General features: G+C 38.2%; 1 protein-coding gene and 1 long non-coding RNA gene across 4 annotated transcripts in view; one reads left to right on the top strand and one right to left on the bottom strand.

Annotated features, from left to right (window-relative positions):
• UFM1 (ubiquitin fold modifier 1) overlaps positions 1–14,166 on the bottom strand; it is a 71,833-nt gene extending 57,667 nt beyond the window's left edge. Inside the window, exons 1-6 of one of the 3 annotated variants that reach the window (XM_075490440.1) lie at positions 14,053–14,166; positions 13,909–13,965; positions 12,565–12,622; positions 7,084–7,123; positions 6,622–6,654; positions 2,066–2,268 (exon numbers count right to left, since the gene is read on the bottom strand). In XM_075490440.1, coding sequence (XP_075346555.1) covers positions 2,201–2,268; positions 6,622–6,654; positions 7,084–7,123; positions 12,565–12,622; positions 13,909–13,965; positions 14,053–14,054 — 258 coding nt within the window. In that variant the 5' untranslated portion in view covers positions 14,055–14,166 and the 3' untranslated portion in view covers positions 2,066–2,200. Of the gene's footprint in view, positions 1–2,065; positions 2,269–4,940; positions 4,973–6,621; positions 6,655–7,083; positions 7,124–12,564; positions 12,623–13,908; positions 13,966–14,052 lie in introns of those variants that run through there. The other 2 variants (XM_075490449.1, XM_075490442.1) reach the window with 2 other exon arrangements.
• Positions 14,167–14,350: 184 nt separating this feature from the next.
• LOC142404061 (uncharacterized) lies at positions 14,351–15,835 on the top strand. Its single transcript, XR_012773718.1, has 2 exons — positions 14,351–14,641; positions 14,789–15,835. It is a non-coding gene; the product is annotated as an uncharacterized LOC142404061 (long non-coding RNA).
• The last annotated feature ends 7,296 nt before the right edge of the window (positions 15,836–23,131 follow it).

The raw sequence follows: 23,131 nt of genomic DNA on the forward strand, positions 1-23,131 counted from the left end.
ACCAGAGCCAATGACAATACAAACTCCAGGTAGAGTTGATTTCCAAAGTATGCCTTAAAGTATGGTTAGACAAACCAATACCAGTCTGAGAGTACAGCACTCTTTTCACAATCTTATGATGACTCTGAGGCCCTAGGGAGTCTGGTTCTAAACTTGAGTTTTTCCTATACAACCATGTCAAACATGACTTGGACATAACACAATGAACTTGTAAACCTCAAATCAACTTGCAAACATCTGCTAAGTACATTTTACCACTGAAATCAAGCCTCTTTACCAAACAGAAAAGTTATGTTCCGATTTTAGAAACCATATTGAGACAAAGGTGTAATGAATATGGAAAGTACTTAAAGACCAATTATTGTTCCAAATGAACAGATCCTTTGCACATTACATAAACTAGTTGCAATGCAGTATGTCAAACAAATACTTCATGCTACCTGTGTTATCACCTAACAGTGTAAGAAATGTTAGTCCCCATCTGAAGTTATTTTTACATAACCCTCCTTTACATAAACATCAAAGCATCTTAGATTCAAAATGCATTTAACCATGATGGCCTTTTGAAAACTATATTGCACCTTTAGACAGTGGGGAAAAAAAAAAGGTTCTTGTTTGTTATATTCCAGTATCAGGTGGTTTTTCAGGTATTCAGTCAAGAGATATGCAGACAAAAATTACAAGCAATTAATTTGGCTCACCCTAATTATATTGTGGCATTAGATTAATAGAAACTATGCACTCTGCCCTTTAAGGGCAGTGTTCTGTAGAACTCTGCATAGTAAGAATCTTTTGGCTTGAAATGAATCTCAAAGCATGTTGATTAGAAGGTTAAAGGGCAGAGTTTTAATTATTGTAAAAATCTAATTAGGAATATGAGAGAAACAAAGTTTGCACTTTTTTCATATAATTGTTTATTAAAATAAAGGAAAATCCAGAATTTTACAATTCATCTTAGAGTTGGAAAATGTTTATAGTCAAATATCAGTTTCAAAAGAGTTTTCCTCTATATACTCAATTTACACCCACTCAGAAGGGCATTTTGTACTTCTGCACTATCTGACTCATTATCTGAACATCTTTCTAGAGCACAATTATTGCACAGGACTGTTGTATTTGTGACAATACTCATTTAACCAAGCACTACATTGCCTATTGTTCTTTCTGTTAAACTCAGTAGGACAGAAAAATGCAATAGGGTAAGATTTTGCCAGATATATTAAATCACAAAGTAGATTACCAGTTCAAGAAAAGCAGCAATTTCTCTAATTAAAATACACAACTGATAGTTTACCCCAGCAATTTATAAACAAGAAGCATATAATCTGAACACAAACATTTCAGTGAATTCTGAGCTGCTTCCCATGTAACACACAGTAACAAAACAAGACTTTTAGAAAGAACCAATATTATTTTACTGAAAAAGGAATGACATATTTGATCAGTACCTACACATTCCCAAATTACATTACAATCCTTCTCAGCTGATGGCACTTCATGTGAGGAGATTAGGTCTCATAAATTCTCTGAAACTGCATTTAATTTAACTTCACAATACGTCAGATGAAATTTCAACACATAGAAACCTCTGTTTTCTCCTTTATCTAAAATATTTGCAGCAATTAAATCTTACAATTACTTTGGAACATTTGGCAGTTATTTACTTATTTGAGCAATAAACCCCTGAAATTTCTCTTCTATTTGAGCTTAATACTTGAACCATGTGAAAACTGTTCCTCTAAACACGGAAGTTAAGTTTAGAAAAAAAAATAAAGAAAAAGAAAAAGTTTTAGCACTCAGTAGGAACATTTCTTTGTAGCGAAATCATAACGCAGTTCTCCTTTCCACAAAGTAGGCTCAACAATACCCAATATTTTAAATATCTATTGATCGTGGCTGTGTGTTTACCCTGGTGGTGTCAGTAACACCTATAGAGAAATCCATCTTTCTTTCAGGAACATAACATGGAATCAGCCCATTCTTCTACTAGTCAAGGAAGAATCAGTGCATGAGTTAATATATTTATATTTTAACAAGAAAATGAAACCTTATCTTTGTTTAAAAAAAAAAAAAAAAATCCTGGGAAGTAATTTTTGCTAGCTTTAAAAAAGGCCAATTCATTAGATGCATTTTGTAGTTCCAAAATAAATAGACCTTTGCTGCATGGCAATGTCACTTATTCCAAAGCTTTCAGTAGACATTAAGAACTCCCAACTCGATCTCTGGGAATAATCCGTAGATCTGAACCATGCTTTAGAAATACATTTCCTAAACAAACAAACAAAATAGAATGTGTTACCAACCAACCAAATAAAACGTTACCTAAACAAGCATAGACATTTAAAGGATAATAATGTTAGGTCAGTGTTTAACATCTCTGTAGTAATTCCTCTAATATACCAGAAATATATTTTTTATGTTTCCATGGAATTTCATCTTATTGCTCTTACTACCTCCAAAGAGCTCTTATTTTTAAACAAAAATACCAGACCCAAAGTCATCTAATAAGACTTGCAAGCTATCATCTTTCAAACTTTGCAGTTCCATACTTGAATGTCTGATTTCACTTATATGCCATAATTTCAAGACCAGAAAATGAAGTTTTACTTCTCCATAATTATTTTTTTATCTTGAGGTCATTCATGCATATACTCATTTTTAATTCTCTCCTTGGTTCAGTATTTATCTGCTTCTAACTTCAGAACCTCAATTGTACTTTTCTTTTAGGAAAGCTATCCACATATCCAAGCATAAGTCAGTCTCATTTAAAAATCTTGAACTTCATATTTATTACTGTATAGTCTTAATCATGATAGTCTTTTCAAGAGGACATAGTATGAAAATCAGAAGTTTCTAATACTTAGACGTCTAGAATATTTTCTGTGTGTATTCAGGATTGTCATTCAGGTTGCTATTTTGTATTAAATGTAACATTTGAAAATGAAACCACATTGCTAAAAGTGATGCATTATTTAATTACTACATTGAACTTTTTTTTAAACTTTAAACTGCTACTGCATGAAACAGACTAAATGCAATTCTACAATATCAGGTTTTAATAATATCTACTTATTCTTATTCATCTTTGTGTTGACTTGTAGAAACAGAATAACTGTATTTCTCTCCCAAGCACCCCATTTCATGGAGGTAGGGTGCTCTCATAAAAAAGATTAAGATATTTAACATTTGTTCAAGTTATTAGCATATTGGAACAAAGCTACCCTTTTTCAAACTTCACTTTTCCAGCACTTGGAACAGAATCGAAACCATTCTACTTATTCAACATAACAAATATTAGAAAATCAGTTCAAAAGAACGTTTGACAAACGTCAGAAGACATTCTCTTTTTTGAGATCTGCCAAGACTACATACTGAAGAGATCTATAAAACCCACTGAACGCAAATCTGTCACACCAGCAAACCAGAGAACTAAGCTTACCAATCTAGATGAAAAGTATCCGTATTGCAATGGCCATTCATAAAACTAAAATTTGAAAACAGGCCACAGCTGCATCTCATACAGACAGCAGTTCACCCCACCTCTCAGTCTGTTTCCATCATTAATATCACAGTGGTTTTATTAAAGTTATGGCATACTATTCCCTGAACTATCGAGGATTTAAAATTGAAATCAATACAGGTATTAAGTGCTAAGCCTAGCTTTTTCAGCTTTCATTTCTCCTCCTCCATGGAATCATGTAGGGAGAATGAGAGAGAGTCATACTGAGGAGTACTTTTATTCAGAAAGGTGAGGAAATAGTGGAACAGTATAAAACCTCTGAAATCCCCAAGGATTACTAAGATTTTATTCCTAAATCATCTTATTTTGGGAAGTTTTTGAAGACTAAAGTAACTGTTCAATCTACAGGAACTTCAATACATGCAAGAAAAAAAAGGAAGGAAAAAACCCTGTATTTTACCCTACCAAGTTTCTGAGATATCAGTTAATAAGGCTGAACATAAGGTTGTATCTAAATTATATATGTTTACTTGTAAGCTGAGGAAGGATTTTGCTCTGGGTCTTGGGTTTGGTGTAGGTCATTTTTGGTTTGTCTTTTTTTTGGGGGGGAGGGTTGTTTTTTGGGTTGGTTTTTTTTATTTTTTTCCAGTTTAAGGGCAACATCACACAGCACTGTCAGGGCAATGGTATGTTAAAAAAAATAATCCATGTGCAATCCATGTGCCTAATCTTACATTTGCAGATAAGATTAAGACTGTGATGAAAACATTATGCATCTAGATGCTTTTGATTTACCTGATCCTTGATTATCAGATGCTGTCTTATACCACTACTGAATAGTAGTAAAGCAGGTATGCATAGCTGCAAGCATGATGAACTACCATATGGATGTTTTCATTCAGGAGTCAAGTAGTCCTAAATACATTTACTTTACAGGATTAAGCTACAACTAATTTGAGCTACGTAATACAAAAGGAAAGTATACTTTTGAGGAAGAGAAACAGTGTAAGTATACCTTAAGTGACTGACTTTACTTGTTTTGCCTAAGTATTCTTGAGTGGTCATGTGAAAATGTGGCTTTACATGTGGGTGATGATGTAGTAGCTAAACTAAATTATTACTTTTATTACCTGTTTTTAATACACTCGGTCATGGGATCACGATGAAGACAGCATCAGCTGAGGAGTCTGCCTGAGGCAGTACACCTGTCAAACCCTAATCCAAGTGTCCTAAGGCAAGCCCGGGAAGGACAGAAACCTCCAGTGTAGCAGAAAGCCAAATGCTCACTCGATCTTCATTTTCAAATGTTGTTGATGCAATCGCAGACCACAGAAATGGGTCACTACATTTAAATGGTTCCTTTTACAACTCCAAGAAATTCCCCAAACCATGGCAATTGCTCTTCTAACCATCATATACTATTATGTGCTCTGCAAGGATTTACTTTATACTATTTATCGTACATAGCTAAGTATGCTGATAATACCTTGCTTTCTTATTCTCTCTTTAGATCTGAAAAAAAAAATGGTGTGGTATCTTCAATAACAACTGGCAGACAGAGGGCACAAATGAATGAGAACTGGCAGAGATTTCATGGAAAAAAACCAGAGAAGCAGCAAGTCTCCATCAACTGTTCATCAGATTTGCAAGCAGGAGTAAAATTAGATTCACACTTTTCACTGGATGACTGTGTTCCACAAGCAGTAAAGCCATTTTTATTTTTTCTTAGTATCATAGAATCATAGCATTGTTCAGGTTGGAAAAGACCTTCAAGATCATCAAGTCCAACCGTTAACCTAGCACTGCCAAGTCCACCACTAAACCATGTCCCTAAGCACCACACCTACACATCTTTTAAATACCTCCAGGCATGGTGACTCAACCACTTCCCTGGGCAGCCTATTCCAATGCTTGACAACCCTTTTGGTGAAGAAATTGTTCCTAATACCCAGTCTAAACCTCCCCTGGCACAACTTGAGGCCATTTCGTCTCGTCCTATCACTTGTTACCTGGGAGAAGAGACCGACCCCCACCTCGCTACAGCCTCCTTTCAGGTAGTTGTAGAGAGCAATACGGTCTCCCCTCAGCCTCTTTTTCTCCAGGCTAAACAACCCCAGTTCCCTCAGCCGCTCCTCATCAGACTTCTGCTCCAGACCCTTCTCCAGCTTCGTTGCCCTTCTCTGGACACCCTCCAGCACCTCAGTGTCTTTCTTGTAGTGAGGGGCCCAAAACTGAACACAGGATTCGAGGTGCGGCCTCACCAGTGCTGAGTACAGGGGGACAATCACTTCCCTTGTCCTGCTGGCCACACTATTTCTGATACAAACCAAGATGATACTGGCCTTCTTGGCCACCTGGGCACACTGCTGGCTCATATTCACAGTAGAAATTTATGAACATTTCTTCCCTAAAATACTCCACTCCACAGTAACTCTCGTCTCAAATGGGACAAGATTAGATTACTGTAATAATTTCCAAATTAACTTAAAAGTATAGCATTCCAAGAACAAGTCCACAGAAGGCTGCTTCCAGACAACAGACCATTATTAGTACAATTCAACATCTGTACTATGTTTCCACGTATTTCAGAAGGTGATGGGAAAAGCTTTACACTTTCTGTGACAGAGATAAACTCTTGTCTCATAGCAAGCCTCCACAGTTGAAATCAGAGATTTCTCACCTGGAATCCCTTGGTGAGAACAAAAGGGCTATCAGCAAGAAGATCCTCTCTTCTTGAAAACATGCTTTCCAAAGCACCTAGAGCTCCTGCTCTAAAACTGAGTATTATTTTTTAAACATATTTCATCAGAAGTGCTGCTAAAATAGCAAATACTACTGGACTAGGTACAGTGAGGAAGAAATATAGCTATTACTTGTTATTTCAGTAACATGTAATAGAGTATTGCTCTTTTAAACTGCACACAAAATAGCTAAGCCCTGAGTATCGGAAGTGTCTCATTTTTTCACAGACCTAAATAAACAAACGTTGAACAACAGTTCTGTGGATAGACTACACTGACTGTAGTTTCCAACTACTGGGTAATGCTTCTCCCATTTAAGAAATCAAACTTAAAATATATATCAACCACGAGTGCTATGCATTAGTTTAAAAGAAAAAGAACTGAGGTTTTTAATACTGGGCTTCAGAAATAATAACTTACCTGCTGTCTGTGCAGGGTTTATTCCTATTCCATCTAGAAAAAAAAAAATTAAAAAACAAAAGAGAGAGAAAAAAAAAGAGAAGGTGAAACAGACATAATACAATTTACTACACTAAACTTACAGCTCAAAAAATATAATATACCAACAAGATAATTATTACATCAGGTCTTTAAGCAGCTATTTCCTATAATCAAAACTAGTATTATCACAGGAGCTAACAAGAAACGTTCAGCAGAGAAAATCCACGCTGTACGTTAGGACAAAACCAAATCAATAATATTAGTGGTTTAATACCTTCATCCCATGCAGAAGCAATTTAAATAATGCTGCAATATTACTAAATTCAGTTTGCAGTCTGTAGAGGTTGTGAAAGAAAAGACACTTTTGCTTTTATAAATACCCCTTCACTGAAACAAGAATACAAAACTATTAAAAAAAAAATACATAAACTATATTCTTACCATTCGTTATAATGGCACTTGTTGCTGCAGGAACTTTGAACTAAAGGAATTAAGACATAAAGGAAATAAGACTAAAGGAAATAGGACAAAATAATATAAAAGACATAGTTAAAGCAGAAAATATATGGGGAATATTCAAAGGAATTATAATTTTAGCTGGTTCAGGTACAAAAAAATTATGAGAAAAGATTCCCCTCAGATTTATAGATATAGCAAAATAAAGTTCTAAAGTCAAAAGTTGATTAGACACCTCAATACAGAATGCAAAATTTGCAGTACTAAACAACTAATTAAATCAAATTATTATTACTCATTAGACAAAATATAAAAGTTAAGCATCTGCAAAGTTAAGAAATATTATTTCTTACTATACTAAATAAAGGAATATTTAAAACATGTATGGAAATAAACTTCTAAGAAGCATACCTGTTATGTCTAACACGAGTTAAACAAGAATTAGTTCAAGCTAATCTTGGTTAATTTTGACCAATTTCGTAGCTTTCTCCCTGGCTCTATTGGGGCCTCTCCAACTGCACTGCTCCAAGAGAAGTGTTCACTCCAGGATTTGCTTACAAAAGTAAGCGCATCAGATCTGGCTCCCTCCTCAGATTTCTGATACCAGCCTAAGCAGGCTTTCTACCCTCAATCACCACCATGTGTCTCCACGGTACCCCACCTCCATGGACATCATGTGCGGTCAGTTTTACAATATGAAAAGCCCTACTCAGGTGGGGTTGCATACAGGCTTCAAACTATTTTAGAAGATCTCAGCTGAGATGGGGAAGCCAAAAATAATTATTTCTCAGGACTAGAGGGAGCCAGGCAGGGACAGAGAAAAATCCTACACTATCTAATGTGGTTGGACCACACAGGATAGAAAGGGTAGGGGTGGGCACAAGACAACCAGTGCTACTTGGTTGGTCTGAGGACCAAAGGTTGCACCTTGGGCTTCCTTTACTTAGCCAAATGAACAACGCCTAAGGTAAAAGACTGGTGTCTCAGCAATGAGGAAGTATCAGTGAAACCTCCTCACAAAGCACTTCATCCTCCTCTCTATATTGCATGAGAAAAAAGGCAGCTAACTATGAATGCTAACACCGAGTGCTTCCCTGGAAGAACTGCAGAGCTCTCCCATCTGCTGAACAAGTCACTTCAGCCATGCCTTTCAATGGCATTCACTAGTTGTGCTTTCCTCATTTTCTGATTGCTCTACTTAAGATTTCTAGGTCTGATCTGCAGAAACACTAGGTATTAACAGCAACAGCTAAAGCTCACAGAAACCATGCTTGAATACAGTACTTAATTATTAATATACTAGAAAACTGGCTCTTTTTATCTCCAGACACATGAAATTAGCAGAATTTTTTTTTAACTTATTCTCTCCTAGCTTTTTATCCATAGCAGGTAAATCATGTCACCTCCTCATCTTGCAGGGTGACATGAAAACAGTAATTTCTGCAAAAGATAAGTTAGATACCAGTACCATTGTAGAAAGGCCATGAGGAAAGTAATAATTTGTCTTCAGAGCAAGATTTGAATAATGAAGTTGATAAAATAGGAGCTACATATTTAACAGTAAGAATGTCAAAAATAATATGCCATCTCATAACAGCTAATGCATACATATTATATGCTGAAGAAAGCAAGCCTTCATTCTCAAGTTCGCTAACTTTGGGAATCTTGACTTACCATTCTAAGAAGAAATCTTTTAACAGGTTTGGGTTTTGTGGGGTTTTTTTTTTTTTTTACATAATAGGAGAAAATGAATTTATGAGGTTTGAACAGTGGGTTAATGTCAATTGTATTAAGTCCTGCCTCCTAGAATGAGTCCATCTCCAATTCAAAAAGTAAAGGAATAAAACACAAAAAAATCTTGAACAAGCAGGAAATATATATTTAACAATGCTTAAGTTATTTTTCAACAAGCAGGTTTCCATTGTAACTAAGTGATACCATGGATCTTTCATCCTAAATCATCTGAAAGAAAACCAAAAATGTAACTTCCAGAATGTTAATTGCCTCTTCTCATTTCTTCTCTGTCTCTTGCACCTCTCAATGCATGAAAGGGATGGATCACTCACAGGAGGATGGACATCTCTACTCATTTTGTGTCATTTTGCTTGTTAGTAGGAGAATCTTTCTGATGCCAATACACTAGGTGCACATGAGAACTGTGTGGCAACCAGTCAGTGAAGCACTAGTTAAGATTCTCTTATTGCTTCATATTGTACTGTGTTAGAAGAGAATAAAACACTTTGTTATCTTAGCCCAAAATACTGGGCCAAATTGCAATAGTAGTCAGCTATATACTCAGAACATGATAATCATCACAAGTATAACACAGAAAGGGAAACTACTGTTGGAAATAATTACACATAATTTGGTGCACTACTTAAATCAAAAATCCTTCCTGTGGCTGCTAAGCATATGTTTCCATGCTGAAAATATACAAGCTTTATGTGATACAAAGTCAATGGATACTCAAGTAGCAAAGAAGGTCTGTATTCAGTAGATAAATCCTGGCTTGCTTTGAAACTAAATTGAGTAGCATCCGCCCCCAAACTCACACTTTAAAGAGACTGTTCGCTTTAAAAACTTTAAACTTATTTTTTCCAATGACAGGAAATATATTTGTCAGTATCTACAGTAAAACTATAAGGAAAAGATGACAATCATATACCAACAATTATATCCCTTTCTCGCTTTTTACAATGATGACAAAAATCGTCTACAGTAATAAGCTTATCTCCTTTTTGTGCAATGAATAGCAGATAAGTGCATTAAACCATAGTATTTTAGCACCAATCTATCAAGAGTAACATTAGAATAACAAAATAATAGTTTCAAAAATATAATTGCTTATGAAAGAATAAAATTTAACTTTATTTAATGGAAATGGATGACTATTTTAGTAATAATTCCACAATGTAAGAGAGGTTTTTTTAAGTATTGTGCAAATGTACACCTGAGATATGTACCAAGTACCTCTAACAGATGAAGTAAAAAAACCCAATTGTAAATGAGAACATTAACACTATCACAATAAACTGTGACAATTGTGGAAAGAACTATAAATAGATAAAATCTTAAAAGAGTAGTGTGTCTAATACTCTACATTTCAATTTACATTTTTTATACATAGTCTGTAAGACAAACAGAGAAAATTAAGAGTAAGGGAAGAGTTAAATTTGCATTATCCTAATTATCACTGCCAAATGTATATATTGGGAAGGGCCAAGACTGCTACAAATGATTGAAACTTCCTGAGACCTCCCCATTTAATGATTCTGTTTTCTTTCACTTCCAGCTCTGCCAATTGTGAATTGTGTACAAGGAACTTTCACATGTTATGTGATGTGCTAGAGATGACAGGAAAAAAACAAAGTTACGTATTTCAGTTATTTCCACAGGAAAAAAAAAAAAAGGAACACATCTTCTTTTGTGCAATGAAAGTAATTCAGAAAACTGTAATCTTTGACAAAGCAATGTGACCGAAACTTGATATATCAAGATGACCATACTACATCATGGCTACAGTTCTACTGTTCCAGGGGAATTCTCTTTATGATTTGGCCAAACTCCAAGACTCTGAAAAACTACCCAGTAGAAACTTGCTAAGGCTAAGCAGCTGAAAATTAAATCCTTCTCTGTACCAAGAGCTTTAATCACTGAGGAGATAATGCACTTCCCCTGGAGACCAGCTAACACCTTTGTCCAAAATCCAAGGCTACAGTTTGACCCATTCCTTGTATGTTTCATACAAGGTACTGCGAAACTGGTGTCTGACTCACAATACACAGCTTAAGTAAATGTTAAGCTATGCAGTTCAAGGAACAAAAAACATCTATATAAGAAAAAAATTCTCTATCATTTTTTTCAATGCCAGTTCACAAAGGGTCAAAGGAGCTTCATTGCTGGGGAAGAGTCTAACAGACTTTTTTGCTCTCTGCTTACAAACCATTTAGTCTCATAGAGATGTAAAAAGCTTCAGTAACACATCAGCAACGACAAAAATGCAAAGATGTGTTTGTGAGCCTCCAAAACACATCTACAATTACTCTATAAAACTGATCCAGAGTGGTCTGAGGTCAAACAGCAAAACTCCCATGGATGTTCAAAATACTCACATCAACTAAAAGAATGGTTTGCTAAATGTGTATATTTAAGTAATTAATTCTTCTCTAAATCCATTTCAACAGAGGACCCTACCACCAACTAACACTGTGGTTCGACGAGTAGGTAAAGTTAACAGATTTGATGGCAACCCTCCCACCAGAAGCGGCCCCTCACTCCTGGTGTTTCCAACTACTCAGTCCCACTCCTATCTTTCCTGGTCCCTCAGACTATAGTCTATTAGACTTTTCAGTCTAGGTCTCTATGTATGGGTAGTGTGGACACAGCTGCATTAGTTCAGATTAAAAATAACTGGGAAAAAAACATAGTAGAAAAAGGCAATTAAATCAGCAAATACCTTTAACAGCATTTATTATTCTGTATATTTTTCTGTTCAAGCAAAGTTAAAACATACAATCCACAACCTCCCCCCACAAGCTGTGTTTCCACTAAGAACTTCTGTCACACAGTGGTATAGCACTAACAATGTAAGGAGACTCAAGACACATAGTCCATTATCCTTCCTGATTATTTATTTTATTACAATTCCAATGCTTGAACAAATGAAATTCTCAATAACCCAAAATTTCCCAAGTTTTCCTAAAAAGACAGAAGGGAAATTGCAAGAACAGACTCTCAGGTGAATCTGTTTGCTGACTAGATGAAAAAAGCCATCATGCTTTTGAGCACTTTATTTTACCGTTCACACCCAGATGAACATCTTTTAATCTTTGTACACTTAATCTGAAATAAATAGGACGCATCTCTTCAAATACATTATATAGGCACTTTAGGCATCTATTGGTTTTGGATTCCAGGTGAAAGATCAAACAGCCAGAAGCCAAAGAACACATTATCCAAGTCTTATTCACTTAAGTCTGTTTTTAATCTAGCTCATATGCCTAATCTTAATACCTTCCGTAATCAAAAATTATGTCTTCCAAAGTCAAAGATTACTGGAACTGAATGTGAGAAGAGTTTAAGAATTTCCTGAATAATTCTAAAGAATTTTCTGGGTATTCTACAGAAGCAATTTAAAATATTAAATATTCAATAGCAGTATCTTTTAATTATGTTTGCTGTCATAAATTTTTACGTTATTAATATAAAATGGTTTAATTTAATTGCGAAGAAGAACAGGACGTGTGCCAATACCTGCTGCTGATATGTAAATTGTGCAAGAATTGCCAAGTTTAGGATTCTGAAAGTTTTCACAGGCCCACGCTGACACCAGTAAAGCTTGCGTCCATGTGTACCTAATAAGAGCATTCTTTGTGCTGAATTAACCATTGTATTTTACAATTAAAAATCTTTTGCTTTCAGGAATGTTCAAGAAGTTAAAAAACAACATCATCACTTTCTACTTACTTCTTCTGCGGCAAACTTCAAGACAGCTGTGAAAGGTGTACTTTCAGGCACACTTAACCTGAAATTACAATGTAAGTAAGTACGTGACTGCTAAGACACACTGAAAAGCAACTTTATTTGCTATTAAACTATTACTTAAAACTTCACTTTTACCAATCATAGAATCATGAAGGTTGGAAAAGATCTCTAAGATCATCTAGTCCAACCATCAACCCAACACCTCCATGCCTACTAAACCATGTCCCGAAGTGCCACGTAGACACGTTTTTTGAACTCCTCCAGAGATGGTGACTCCACCACCTCTCTGGGCAGCCTGTTCCAATGCTTGACAACCCTTTCAGTAAAGAAATTTTTCCTAATAGCCAATGTAAATCTCTCCTGATGCAACTTGAGGCCATTTCCTCTTGTCCTATCACTTGTTACTTGGGAGAAGAGACTGACACCCACCTCTCTACAGCCTCCTTTCAGGTAGTTGTAGAGAGCAATAAGGTCTCCCCTCAGCCTCCTTTTCTCCAGGCTAAACAACCCCAGTTCCCTCAGCTGATCCTCATCAGACTTCTGCTCTAGACCCTTCACCAGCTTTGTTGCCCTTCTCTGGATGCGCTCCAGCACCTCAATGTCTCTCTTATACTGCAGGGCCCAAAACTGAACACAGGATTCGAGGTGCAGCCTCACCAGTGCCGAGTACAGGGGCACGATCACTTCCATAGTCCTGCTGGCCACACTATTTTTGATACAAGCCAGGATGCCATTGGCTTTCTTGGCCACCTGGGCACACTGCTGGCTCTTATTCAGGCGGCTGTCAACCAACACCCCCAGGTCCTTTGCCACCAGGCAGCTTTCCAGCCACTCTTCCCCAAGCCTGTAGCGTTGCATGGGGTTGCTGTGACCCAAGTGCAGGACCTTGCACTTGGCCTTGTTGAATCTCATACAATTGGCCTCGGCCCATCGATCCAGCCTGTCCTGGTCCCTCTGCAGAGCCTTCCTACCCTCGAGCAATGGTAATACTCTTGCCAAAGATATGCATGTACCATTTAAGGTCTAGATCAAGGCCTAAAAAGACACACATGGCAGTCAAACAAAGTAGAAAAGCCCTGACAGGTGAATTAACAACAGAAAACTGCCTCTCATTTCACATGGGGGGAGAAAAACGCCTTTTCCACTCCTGGGAAAGCCCTGTCAAGTTGGCCATTAAAAGCCACGCGGCTCAGAAGCGCATATGTTTGTGCTGCCGCCGGTTTTCACGGCCTCCTCGCGTCAGCCAGCGACACCGCAGCAGCGGCCCGGCCCGGCCCGGCCCGCCACTCCACTCCACTCCACTCCACTCCACTCCACTCCACTCACACTTTGTAGGGCAGCCGGGGGTCCGAGGTGAGCGTCACTTTAAAGGTGACCTTCGACCTGGGGAGAGCGAGGAGAAGATACCGAGTTAGGGCTGGGGAGGGAGAGAGGGGGGGAGAGAGGCTCCTCGCCCCCTCGCTCACTCACATGATGCTCCCGAACGCTGCCGCTGCTCCCCACCGACACGTCAACCGGCGCCCGAGGGGGCCTTCGATGCCCCTTCCGCCTCCTGAGCTGCCCACGGCGCGCCTGACCGCAAAGGGAAAATAAACGCGCCCTTGCCGGCCGCTACGGGAGAGGGAGTGGGGGTGTTCAGTCTCGGTGCCCGACTGGCGCGGCGAGGGGAGAGGCTGAGGGGTGGACGAGGTGCACCGGAGAACGGCGGTGAGGATTTCTAATGAGGCAGTGGCTGTGGCTGTTCCGCGGCGGAGGTAGGACCCCGCTACTGGGACCACCGTGTTTCCGTAGGCGTCGTGGAGTGTCGTCCGGGCGGCACCGGAGGGGAAGTGGAGGGAGTGGGGCTGGGCCGGGCGGCACCGAGGGCTTGGCGGGCGGCGTGCCCCGGGCCCGGCATGGCTGAGGGACATGGCGGATGGCGGCCTGCGCCCCTCGCACCGGATCGGCGGGGTCGGAGGTGTGGGGCCGTTAAACAAAGATGAGGCCCCCTTCTTCTGAACAAATGCCAACAAGGGACTGCTGGATTTAAATGTGTGCTTACATATAACTGCAGGTGTATGTACGTGTGTATATTTATATATACGTGTGTATATATGTGCAAACGTATATGTGTAATGCGGGGTGGTGGTGGGGATGCTTCATCGTTGGCTCTGGTTACCTGAGGTTTCGAGTCCCTGTGTCGCTCTCAAACCGAAATGTTCCGCAGGTGCTTGTTGAAGTTCTGCAGGGGAAGATGGATGCAAACACACATCGATTCCTACCCCTTAATACTCAGTCGTTCACATCTTCCATGCGATGGAGGAGCCAGAGGTTGGAGTTTTGATTGGATAGTGATGGATACTTTTATGGCAGGAAAACAACAGTTTCCAGTTTTGTTCCTATGTGACTTTTGACAAGCTAATTTCCTTTAAAGGCTAAGTAAGGTTGCATGGAAATGCAGAGTAATTTTTGTCTTTAATGTTTGTTCATCTGTTAATACAGATGATGACTGAGTTTCCAACTCTGGGTATGTCAGTATTACCATTGCAGAAAATATTTTGCCAGGCTGCTTTCACATTTTCTCCACTCTCTGCTGTCTGCAGGAAGCACAGCTTTCACTGTAGACTGAGGTGCTTGTTATCACACACTGCTTGCCAGACTGGTAGTGGCAAAGCACTTTGTTGTGTTCACTTTAATTGGGGTCTCATTAGGGTTAAGGTAGAAGAAATTCCCTGCAAAAGGCAATTGACACATTGGAATTGCTAATTTCTTACCTAAGGACTGGCTTAGTGCCCAGCCATGAAATTCCGCTTTTCACCCTTGTGTTGCTCTTGTTTGAACATAGACAAAACTGAAAAAAATTCAAAAACGAACAAGGAGAAGAAATTCACTGGCAGCTTGTACAATGGCATTATTATTTCCCTATATCTGTTGCATTTATGTTACTGTGTCTGCCTTTCACAACTATATCACATTGGCTCGTGTTCATTTTGTAATCTATTAGTGATGTCATGGCTTTTTTCATCCCTCTGCTTCTAAGAGATCACACCTTAAGTTAGAAATAATTAATAGTCACCTCTGAGCATGTAATTGTGTAGCTAAATGTCATCACATATTTATTCTTGCCCTCTTCAAAATCAGTTACTTTTGTATGATGTTATGTCTTTGATTTATACAACTCTGTCATTGCAGCTTTCATTAATGCATTGCTGTTTTCTATGCCAAAGTCATTAATGCAGATGTGAAATAAAAGACTGATCCTTTTAGAACTTCATTTCTTGCCTTTCACTCTAAGGACTTCTTCTCTTAGGAAGTAAGTGCATGCTCTTTGAGGCTGGACTGCTTTTAGCACCCACATTTACTTGGTTAAATCTGGTTTGAGCCTATGTGTGCTATAATGCTGCTGAGAACAGTCTAAATCCAGGCCTGGGTATTCCTGTGTTCTGGCCATGTGGTCTTGTCCTCTGCCAGGCAGAAGAACCAACACTTTGTGACCAAGTAGAGAATCAGTTCAGGGAACTGATTTGGCAAAACCCCAAAATTTTCCTTTTAGGCGGTTTTCATCTTGTTAGCTTCCTGAACCAGCAACAAAGAAGAACATGAGGAAGCACGTCTGGTTGGCAGTGATACTGCACTGCAACTTAGGTCAGCTTAAGGTGCTGTGGAGCTGTATCCTGAGCAGGCATCAAGAGTTAATGGTATCCTCATTTGGTAACAATGTCAGGGTCAGGATCTTCGAATGTAGATTCAGGAATCCAAGTGACTTCATAAAAATAAGACCTCTCCAGTGCTGGAAATTTATTGTTTTACTATGCTGGCTAAACCTTTTTCAAAAGCTAGCAGGGTTGATTTTTTTTTTTTTCTGAGAATTTACAATGAATAAAGGAGAATGTGCATGATTTTTCTCTTTCAGCTGGGAGAGTTAATGGGACTTGGTGTCCCATCTGCAAACAAGCCAGGGATGTATTAGAGGTGACTGTATCTCGCTAATGGGTTTATACACCACAACATTCTCCTCAACTCCAGAAAAACTGGTCGATTCCCGATAAAGTCTGCCCTCCTTTCCCTGTAAGTGAAACCAGAGAAGAAACTGGAGTTCTTTACTCAGTTTGTTTTCCCTACAGCTCTTACTTACCCACACTTAGATATATTGTGTGATAGCAATGAGACATAGCTTTGGCTTTTCTAGCTGTGTAGATGACAAACAGAATGACAATTTGAGCAATTAAAACAATTGGGATCTTTGGCAATTTGTAAACACATTAGTACAACAGAAAGATTTTAAGTCGGGGGAAAATGTAAAAAAAAACAAACCAGAAAATAACAAAAAATATATCCCTCTTGATGCTAAGATGTGAATTAAAATATCTCTGAGAACACTTAAGGGAAATCCTTCTAGTTGTAAATAGCATTGCAAGAGAGAAAAGTATTGCAATACATAGGAGCTAGTCATCCCACATGCCTGTTTTGCGTAGGTAGCCACCTGGCTGGACCTAGTTTAATTGTGTTGAGAGGGGAAATAAACAGAACAATAAGAAAGGAAGTGGAATTTAAAAATTACAAAAAAAATTACCAAGATGTATTCATTGGTATTTAACTGCCCAAGCAAGATGATCACTTTTCATAGCAAAGGGTAAAATTGTTCTAGAAGGTGCAGCTGTTTCTTGAAATAAGATGGAACATGTAAAATTACAATGGGGGGTGGAGGGAGGTGTTTGTTTCTCCAGTAGTTATATCCTATGTGGAGGCATTTCCTTATTAGACACTTGTAGCCTGAATACAATTTCTTAATAAACATTTTCTGAGTTGCCTTAATTAATTACCATAATTATTTTACTTATATGCAACATGGAGAAAAAAAGCTCTTTGAGAATGTTTTCTACTCACAACGTAGAGTACAGTGTGCTGGAGAACTGTGTTTAAAGCAATGTTATTTAGCTGTTTTTTTCCTTCCTGCTTTGTTTCCTATTCTCCCTTATTGTAGTCTCCACTAGATAGGATATATTGGTGAGCATTCAATTAGAGTAGCCCTGCAATACAGAACTGGGAATCACAATTTCCTGCTCATCCAGCAACAAGTAAACATGGCCACAGTTCAGAGTCTGGCCATAAAATTAAGGTGCAGTGCTTGTGTTTTTGAAAGATTTCTCCTTTGCTTTTGAAGCACAGTGTGTCTTAAAATCTTTTAACCTTTGTATGTATTTCTAACAGTCATGAGTGCGTGAGCCATTTGAAGAACACCAATTTTTATGTTACAAAACAAATGCCCATGTGGAGGAAGGTCACCACACAAGCATCCGTCCTAAGAACTCTATGGAAGTAGCAAATCTGAAATTTTAAGAAATGCAGTAAAATATCTCCCACCTGCAAAATGTGCTTTTAGCCTTGTCAGTTTTGGATTGAATAAGGAACATTTAACTTCCAAGAATCTTTGCTAAAAAAGCACTGAATTAAGCCTTTTAGCAGGTACCCAGAAAATGAAATCTTAGCACTCGGCAAACTTTTCTTCTGTGCTTGCAAACAATGAACGAAACAAACCAGCATTGCCAAGCAACGTGATATAGGAGGGAGGGAGGAAGGCAAAGGAGACACAGTGTTTCTCCAACCAACCACTTCCATATGGAGCACATGGATAACAGTCTGATTCCTTCTGCTCTTAATAAGGCTGTGGTTTCACTAGACGGATTGAGCAGTGCTAGCCCCCATGAAAAAAGAGAGGTCCAGTTTTTTCCCCCGCTTCTGCCTCAATCTCTGTTCCTGGCCTCCTGCTTGCTTCCCTGCTCCTTGCTCTGGCTTTGGTGCTTAGCGGATCCACCTGTGAGTCAATTCAAATCAGCAGAAGACATGGATGTTTCCTTGCTGGCTCAGAGCAGTGAGTCAGCTCAGGGAAAGGTCTGAGCTGACACAGCAGGGGAGGCAAGGAGATCTTCCTCTTTTGTCAGTAGGGAAACATGGGATAAGGCTTCCTCTTGATACCATTTCCTATAGCCAGAGGGCTGGGGTCCTCTGGTAGGTACGTCCCCTTAACTCTCCTTTGGCTCAGGGTGGTGGTGTGTCTCCCTGATCCAGGTCAAGCTCATCAATGGTAACCCTGTGACTCTTCCCAGTGGGTAGAGGTACCTCTTCAGCTGTGGAGTTCTGCTGTGTCGGCCGGAGTCAGCTGCCTTTCTCAGATAGTCTGCTCCTGGTTGCTCTTGTGGGATCTTTCTATAGGAAATGAATTTCCTACAGAAAGGAAGCAATAGCATTGCATGATCTCTAAGTTGTTCTTGTTGCAGAACCTGAAAATCTGACTTTGTGCACCTTTCTTTGCTAAAGTTTCTGTACTCCAAGGGTACAAGCTGCAGCATTAGGCTAGATTGACTGCTCTGTCTGAGCACATCAGCTGTAGTTGGGTTGACCTGACTTTTTATTCCCCAACAATTACAGATTCGATGTTTTCTCAATTTTTTTAAACAGAAATAGTGGTGTAACATACAACATAAATTTAGTATGTTTAAACTAGCCTGTTGGTACCTACCAGTGAGAAACCTTTAACCTCCTTTAAACAGGCAGTTTCCAACTTCATGAGCCTGCAGCCCATGTGAGACATAAGCAGTTTTCTATTACGTACTGTGTCACTGGGTTTCTCAATAAAATGTAGGCATACATAGGATTTTTAAAAAGCATTATTAAGCCAAAAATAGAAAAAGATTATAACAATTTAGGAATGCAATGCAAAGTTAATAATCAGACAAGTTAGCATACTTCATAATCTTACTTCAACAAAATAATAATTAAAACCCTATTACAGTTCCTTTATGTCACAAACATTTTACAAAAATAATCTGTCAAACTGAGAAGATCACATACGAATGTCCTATTAGTCATATAGAAATCATAATCTAGGCCTCTAGACTTCAGAAGTTTTACTATATGTGTGTATTAGATAGTACAGATAACTGTATACCAAACCAAGGATTAGTCTTCTGAAGCACCAGCACTGGAGGTATTTGTCAGCTGTAGATAGTGTTACTTTTTCCACATTTGAAAGTCTGGTGGTTTGGTAGGGAGTTTTCTTCAATTGCTTTGAAAAACTTATTACTAAGAAATCTTTAAATCAAAAGGATAATAAGCATTAAACAGGAAAAAATGTCTGGAAGAAGCAAAAGTGGGTCTTCTTTCTTCTTCAATCTGACATTTTTTGCATGGAATTTGATTTAAGTAATAACACCATTATATAGATGTACTGTGTCCTATTTTCCAGAATTTATTTGAAATCACTTTACCTTCGAATAATTTTCCAGGTGTCCCATTCATCTTTGAAAGCAATTTGATTTATATATCTTTTGTCATGATGACAATGTTGACATTTTTGTTAGTGATATCAGTGCTGATGTGATATTTTGTTTTTATATGCAGGAAATGTTTTTAAAGTCGTTTCCATATGATTCATTTCCATCATAATTATGTTTTAATTGGGCACTAAGAAACAAAATACCATTGTTTGATTTGAAAGTGTCTAATAAACTGTAATTCTTCAAATCTGGAGGGCGCCCATCCCTCTGGCAAGGAAAGGAAGACATTTTCGGGGGGAAGATATGGATATCAAGAAAGCGTGTCCGTATCTACAGATTTAACCTTTTCCCATAATTGCTAACTATATCAAAATCCTTTTTGCTTGTACAGACAGCAAACACAGTTAGCTTTGGTTTTTATAGAATATTTTATTAACTATGTTTTGGTGAATTGTGAAAAGATTGTATTTTGTCAGCTAGTCACCGGTCTCAGGAAAAACGTCTACTTTTATTACCAGCCTGCTGCAAGCAGCAAATTCTGTGACCTGAGCATGCTTCTCTGAGATAGCCCAATGTGTATTTTCATCTAATTATGCAGATTCTTTTATCCAGTAAGCTTTCCTGTGTGTTGATTTCCTTGCGTTCATCGTCAGGCTGTGAAGTTCTATCGTTTGTTTTTACTACCATTATGTACTACAGTGGGTTAGCTTGCTACTGAAGATAAAATCACCTTGTTTACAAGATGATTCAGAGAATCCGACAATGTACACAGATGTATTGCAGACTCTTACAGTGAAACATAAGAGTGTACAGAGCCATAAATTCGGGCTAAGAAAGTTTTTATTGTAGTATCCTTTTCTTCTGTAGAGCATAAATACAGTTCCAACCGAGGTACTTTTCCAGTACTAACCAGGGTAGCTTTCTTATTTTCTATTCGTGTCTTAAGCAGGTTGTGCCTTATGTGCAGAATTAAATCATAACTAAGTCCATGAAAATTCAGTGAGAAACCAAAATTTCATCCTTTATGTGCAGCCATGATAAAAAAAACAGCAAGAGTCCCGATTTAGCTCCTACCGCAATTTAATTATTCATAAAGCGCCTAGCCTACTAGAGTTTTTTAATGAGGGATACTTTTTTTTTACTTTAAATAAATGAGGTTATTCTAGTGACTTCACAGTTAACATTTAGCTAAAAAAACTGCACAGATTCTTGCTGAAGTGAAGCGAGAAATTAAGCCAAATTATGTTTCCATTTTTGAATGTAAAGACAGGCAAAGAGAAGGAGACTAAAGAAGAAATTAATTTCAGGTTCAGGAAATTGTGATTCCGACAGGCTTAATACAAGATGTCAACTGTGATATCCCTCACAGTTCTCTAAACAAGGTCATCTTGTATATATTTTCTTTATTCAGTCATTTGTTATGAAGATACCTTTCATATTTTTCCTCCTCTCCTTTTTGTTCTCTTTGATGGCAAGCCCAGAAAAGAGTTTATATAATCTGCAAGCATTACGGCAAGAGGACAGTTTTCACTGACACGGAGGTGAAGTTAGACAGATCACTAGTTTAGTGTTTGAAGGGATTAGAAGAGAGATTTACTGAGATGGCAGAACGTGGTGCATTTCTGTGGAAATGAGAGAGAAGTGAAAAGCTATGTTGTGTTTGCAAAGTCTGGACTTTTAAATTGCTAAAACTTTGTTTGGCAAAAAGATAAGCATGACCTTTAATTTTCTTCATCTAGAGCAGGCCTTTCTAACCTGCTGTGGTTCAGGACACCAGCCTTCAAATCTTGACTCTGTTTATCAGGTTTTGCCTTCTAATTTCTTTGGGTACAAAGCCAAGAATTTCTCTGCATGTCGCCTTCCTGTGGGCTTCTTAATGGATCAGAGGTTTAGCTGGAATGGTCTGACCTGGGAAACATGCCTCCTCATTTGGTACTTGCTGCAGCACAATGCTGAAGATTTGTCTGAACATTTAAGATGCTTTTGTATTAGAAGCGGTGAGAAACTTCGTGTTTCTGGACCATTACCCATAAAGCAAAATTAATTCTCGTAAGTGCAAAATTATATTGGCACAAGGGATTTTTAAGCTTTAAAGTGTGACACTGTTAGAAATAATCAAGAAACAAGCAGAGAACAGAAAATGACCCTTAAATACCACATGAAGACTTGAGCTGTGCTGTGCCAAATGAGTTTCTGAGTAATATGTAATTCCTTTCAGTAACTTTTTGTTTGCTTTCCATTGCAGGTTTTTTTAATAAGCGTATTATCTCATTAGGATATCTTTCTGCCATCTCCTAAAAGCTACTTTTTAGCAGGACTTAAGAAAATATATGAATACCTTTAATTATGAATACCTGATTGCAATAAATTTTAATTACAGATCCAACACTACCAACAGAAGAGGTAGGGTTCAGCTGACCAAATGTTGGTGTCACCTTTGTAAATATCTATACCTAAGCTATTTCCCTTAGGCTCCTTTTATATTCAAAGCAAAGAAAGTACTTTAGTGCATGATCTGTATCATTCTGAAGTAGGTATCTGAAAAGATGAGCTATTCCCTCAAAGTGCCTATTTCTTCCCAGATCGACAACAGGGAGAGACTAGGCTGACTAGCTCTCATGTTGATATCTACTTTATACAAACAATAGGATTTGGTGAGGTGAATCCCAACCCATGTCCATGCCCCTATGCTGTTCTGGAGCTTCATAATCCAGAGCCATTATTCCACTGTTCCTTTCATATAACTTTAGGCACCCAGTTGAACTCAGCTGGATTTTATATGGTTCTCTCGTTAGAATATGGGGAGAGACAGGTAACTTCAGGTTGTAATCCACCCAATGTATGAATTGCTCTTTCAAGTTGTTCTGATTTTTGTAGACGCAAAAAGAAATTATTTCTGGGATCTTCTCTTTATACAGTATTCTTAAAGTTAAAATAATACAAAGCATAACAAATGATACCAGTCTTTAATAAAAAAAAAAATCTCGATTAACAATCATGCCATGCATGAAAGTAAAATCAAATTAAGATCTGGAAGAAGAAGAAAGTGCAAATTGGACTTCAGTGGATAAATACAGTAATGTTTACCATTCACATGCAAGAGTAAAAGAATAACTACATTTCACATTTCAGGAGCAACGTCGGTTGAGGCTAATGGGGTGTCTTCACAGAAGAGGGTATCTTCCATCTGTGAAAGCTTGCATAATTAAACCCTTAAAGTTTGATCTGAGGGCTGGAGCACCTCTTCTATGAGGACAGGCTGAGAGAGTTGGGGTTGTTCAGCCTGGAGAAGA

This window comes from Mycteria americana, chromosome 1 (genome assembly GCF_035582795.1).
Source record: "Mycteria americana isolate JAX WOST 10 ecotype Jacksonville Zoo and Gardens chromosome 1, USCA_MyAme_1.0, whole genome shotgun sequence".
NCBI lineage: Eukaryota > Metazoa > Chordata > Aves > Ciconiiformes > Ciconiidae > Mycteria > Mycteria americana.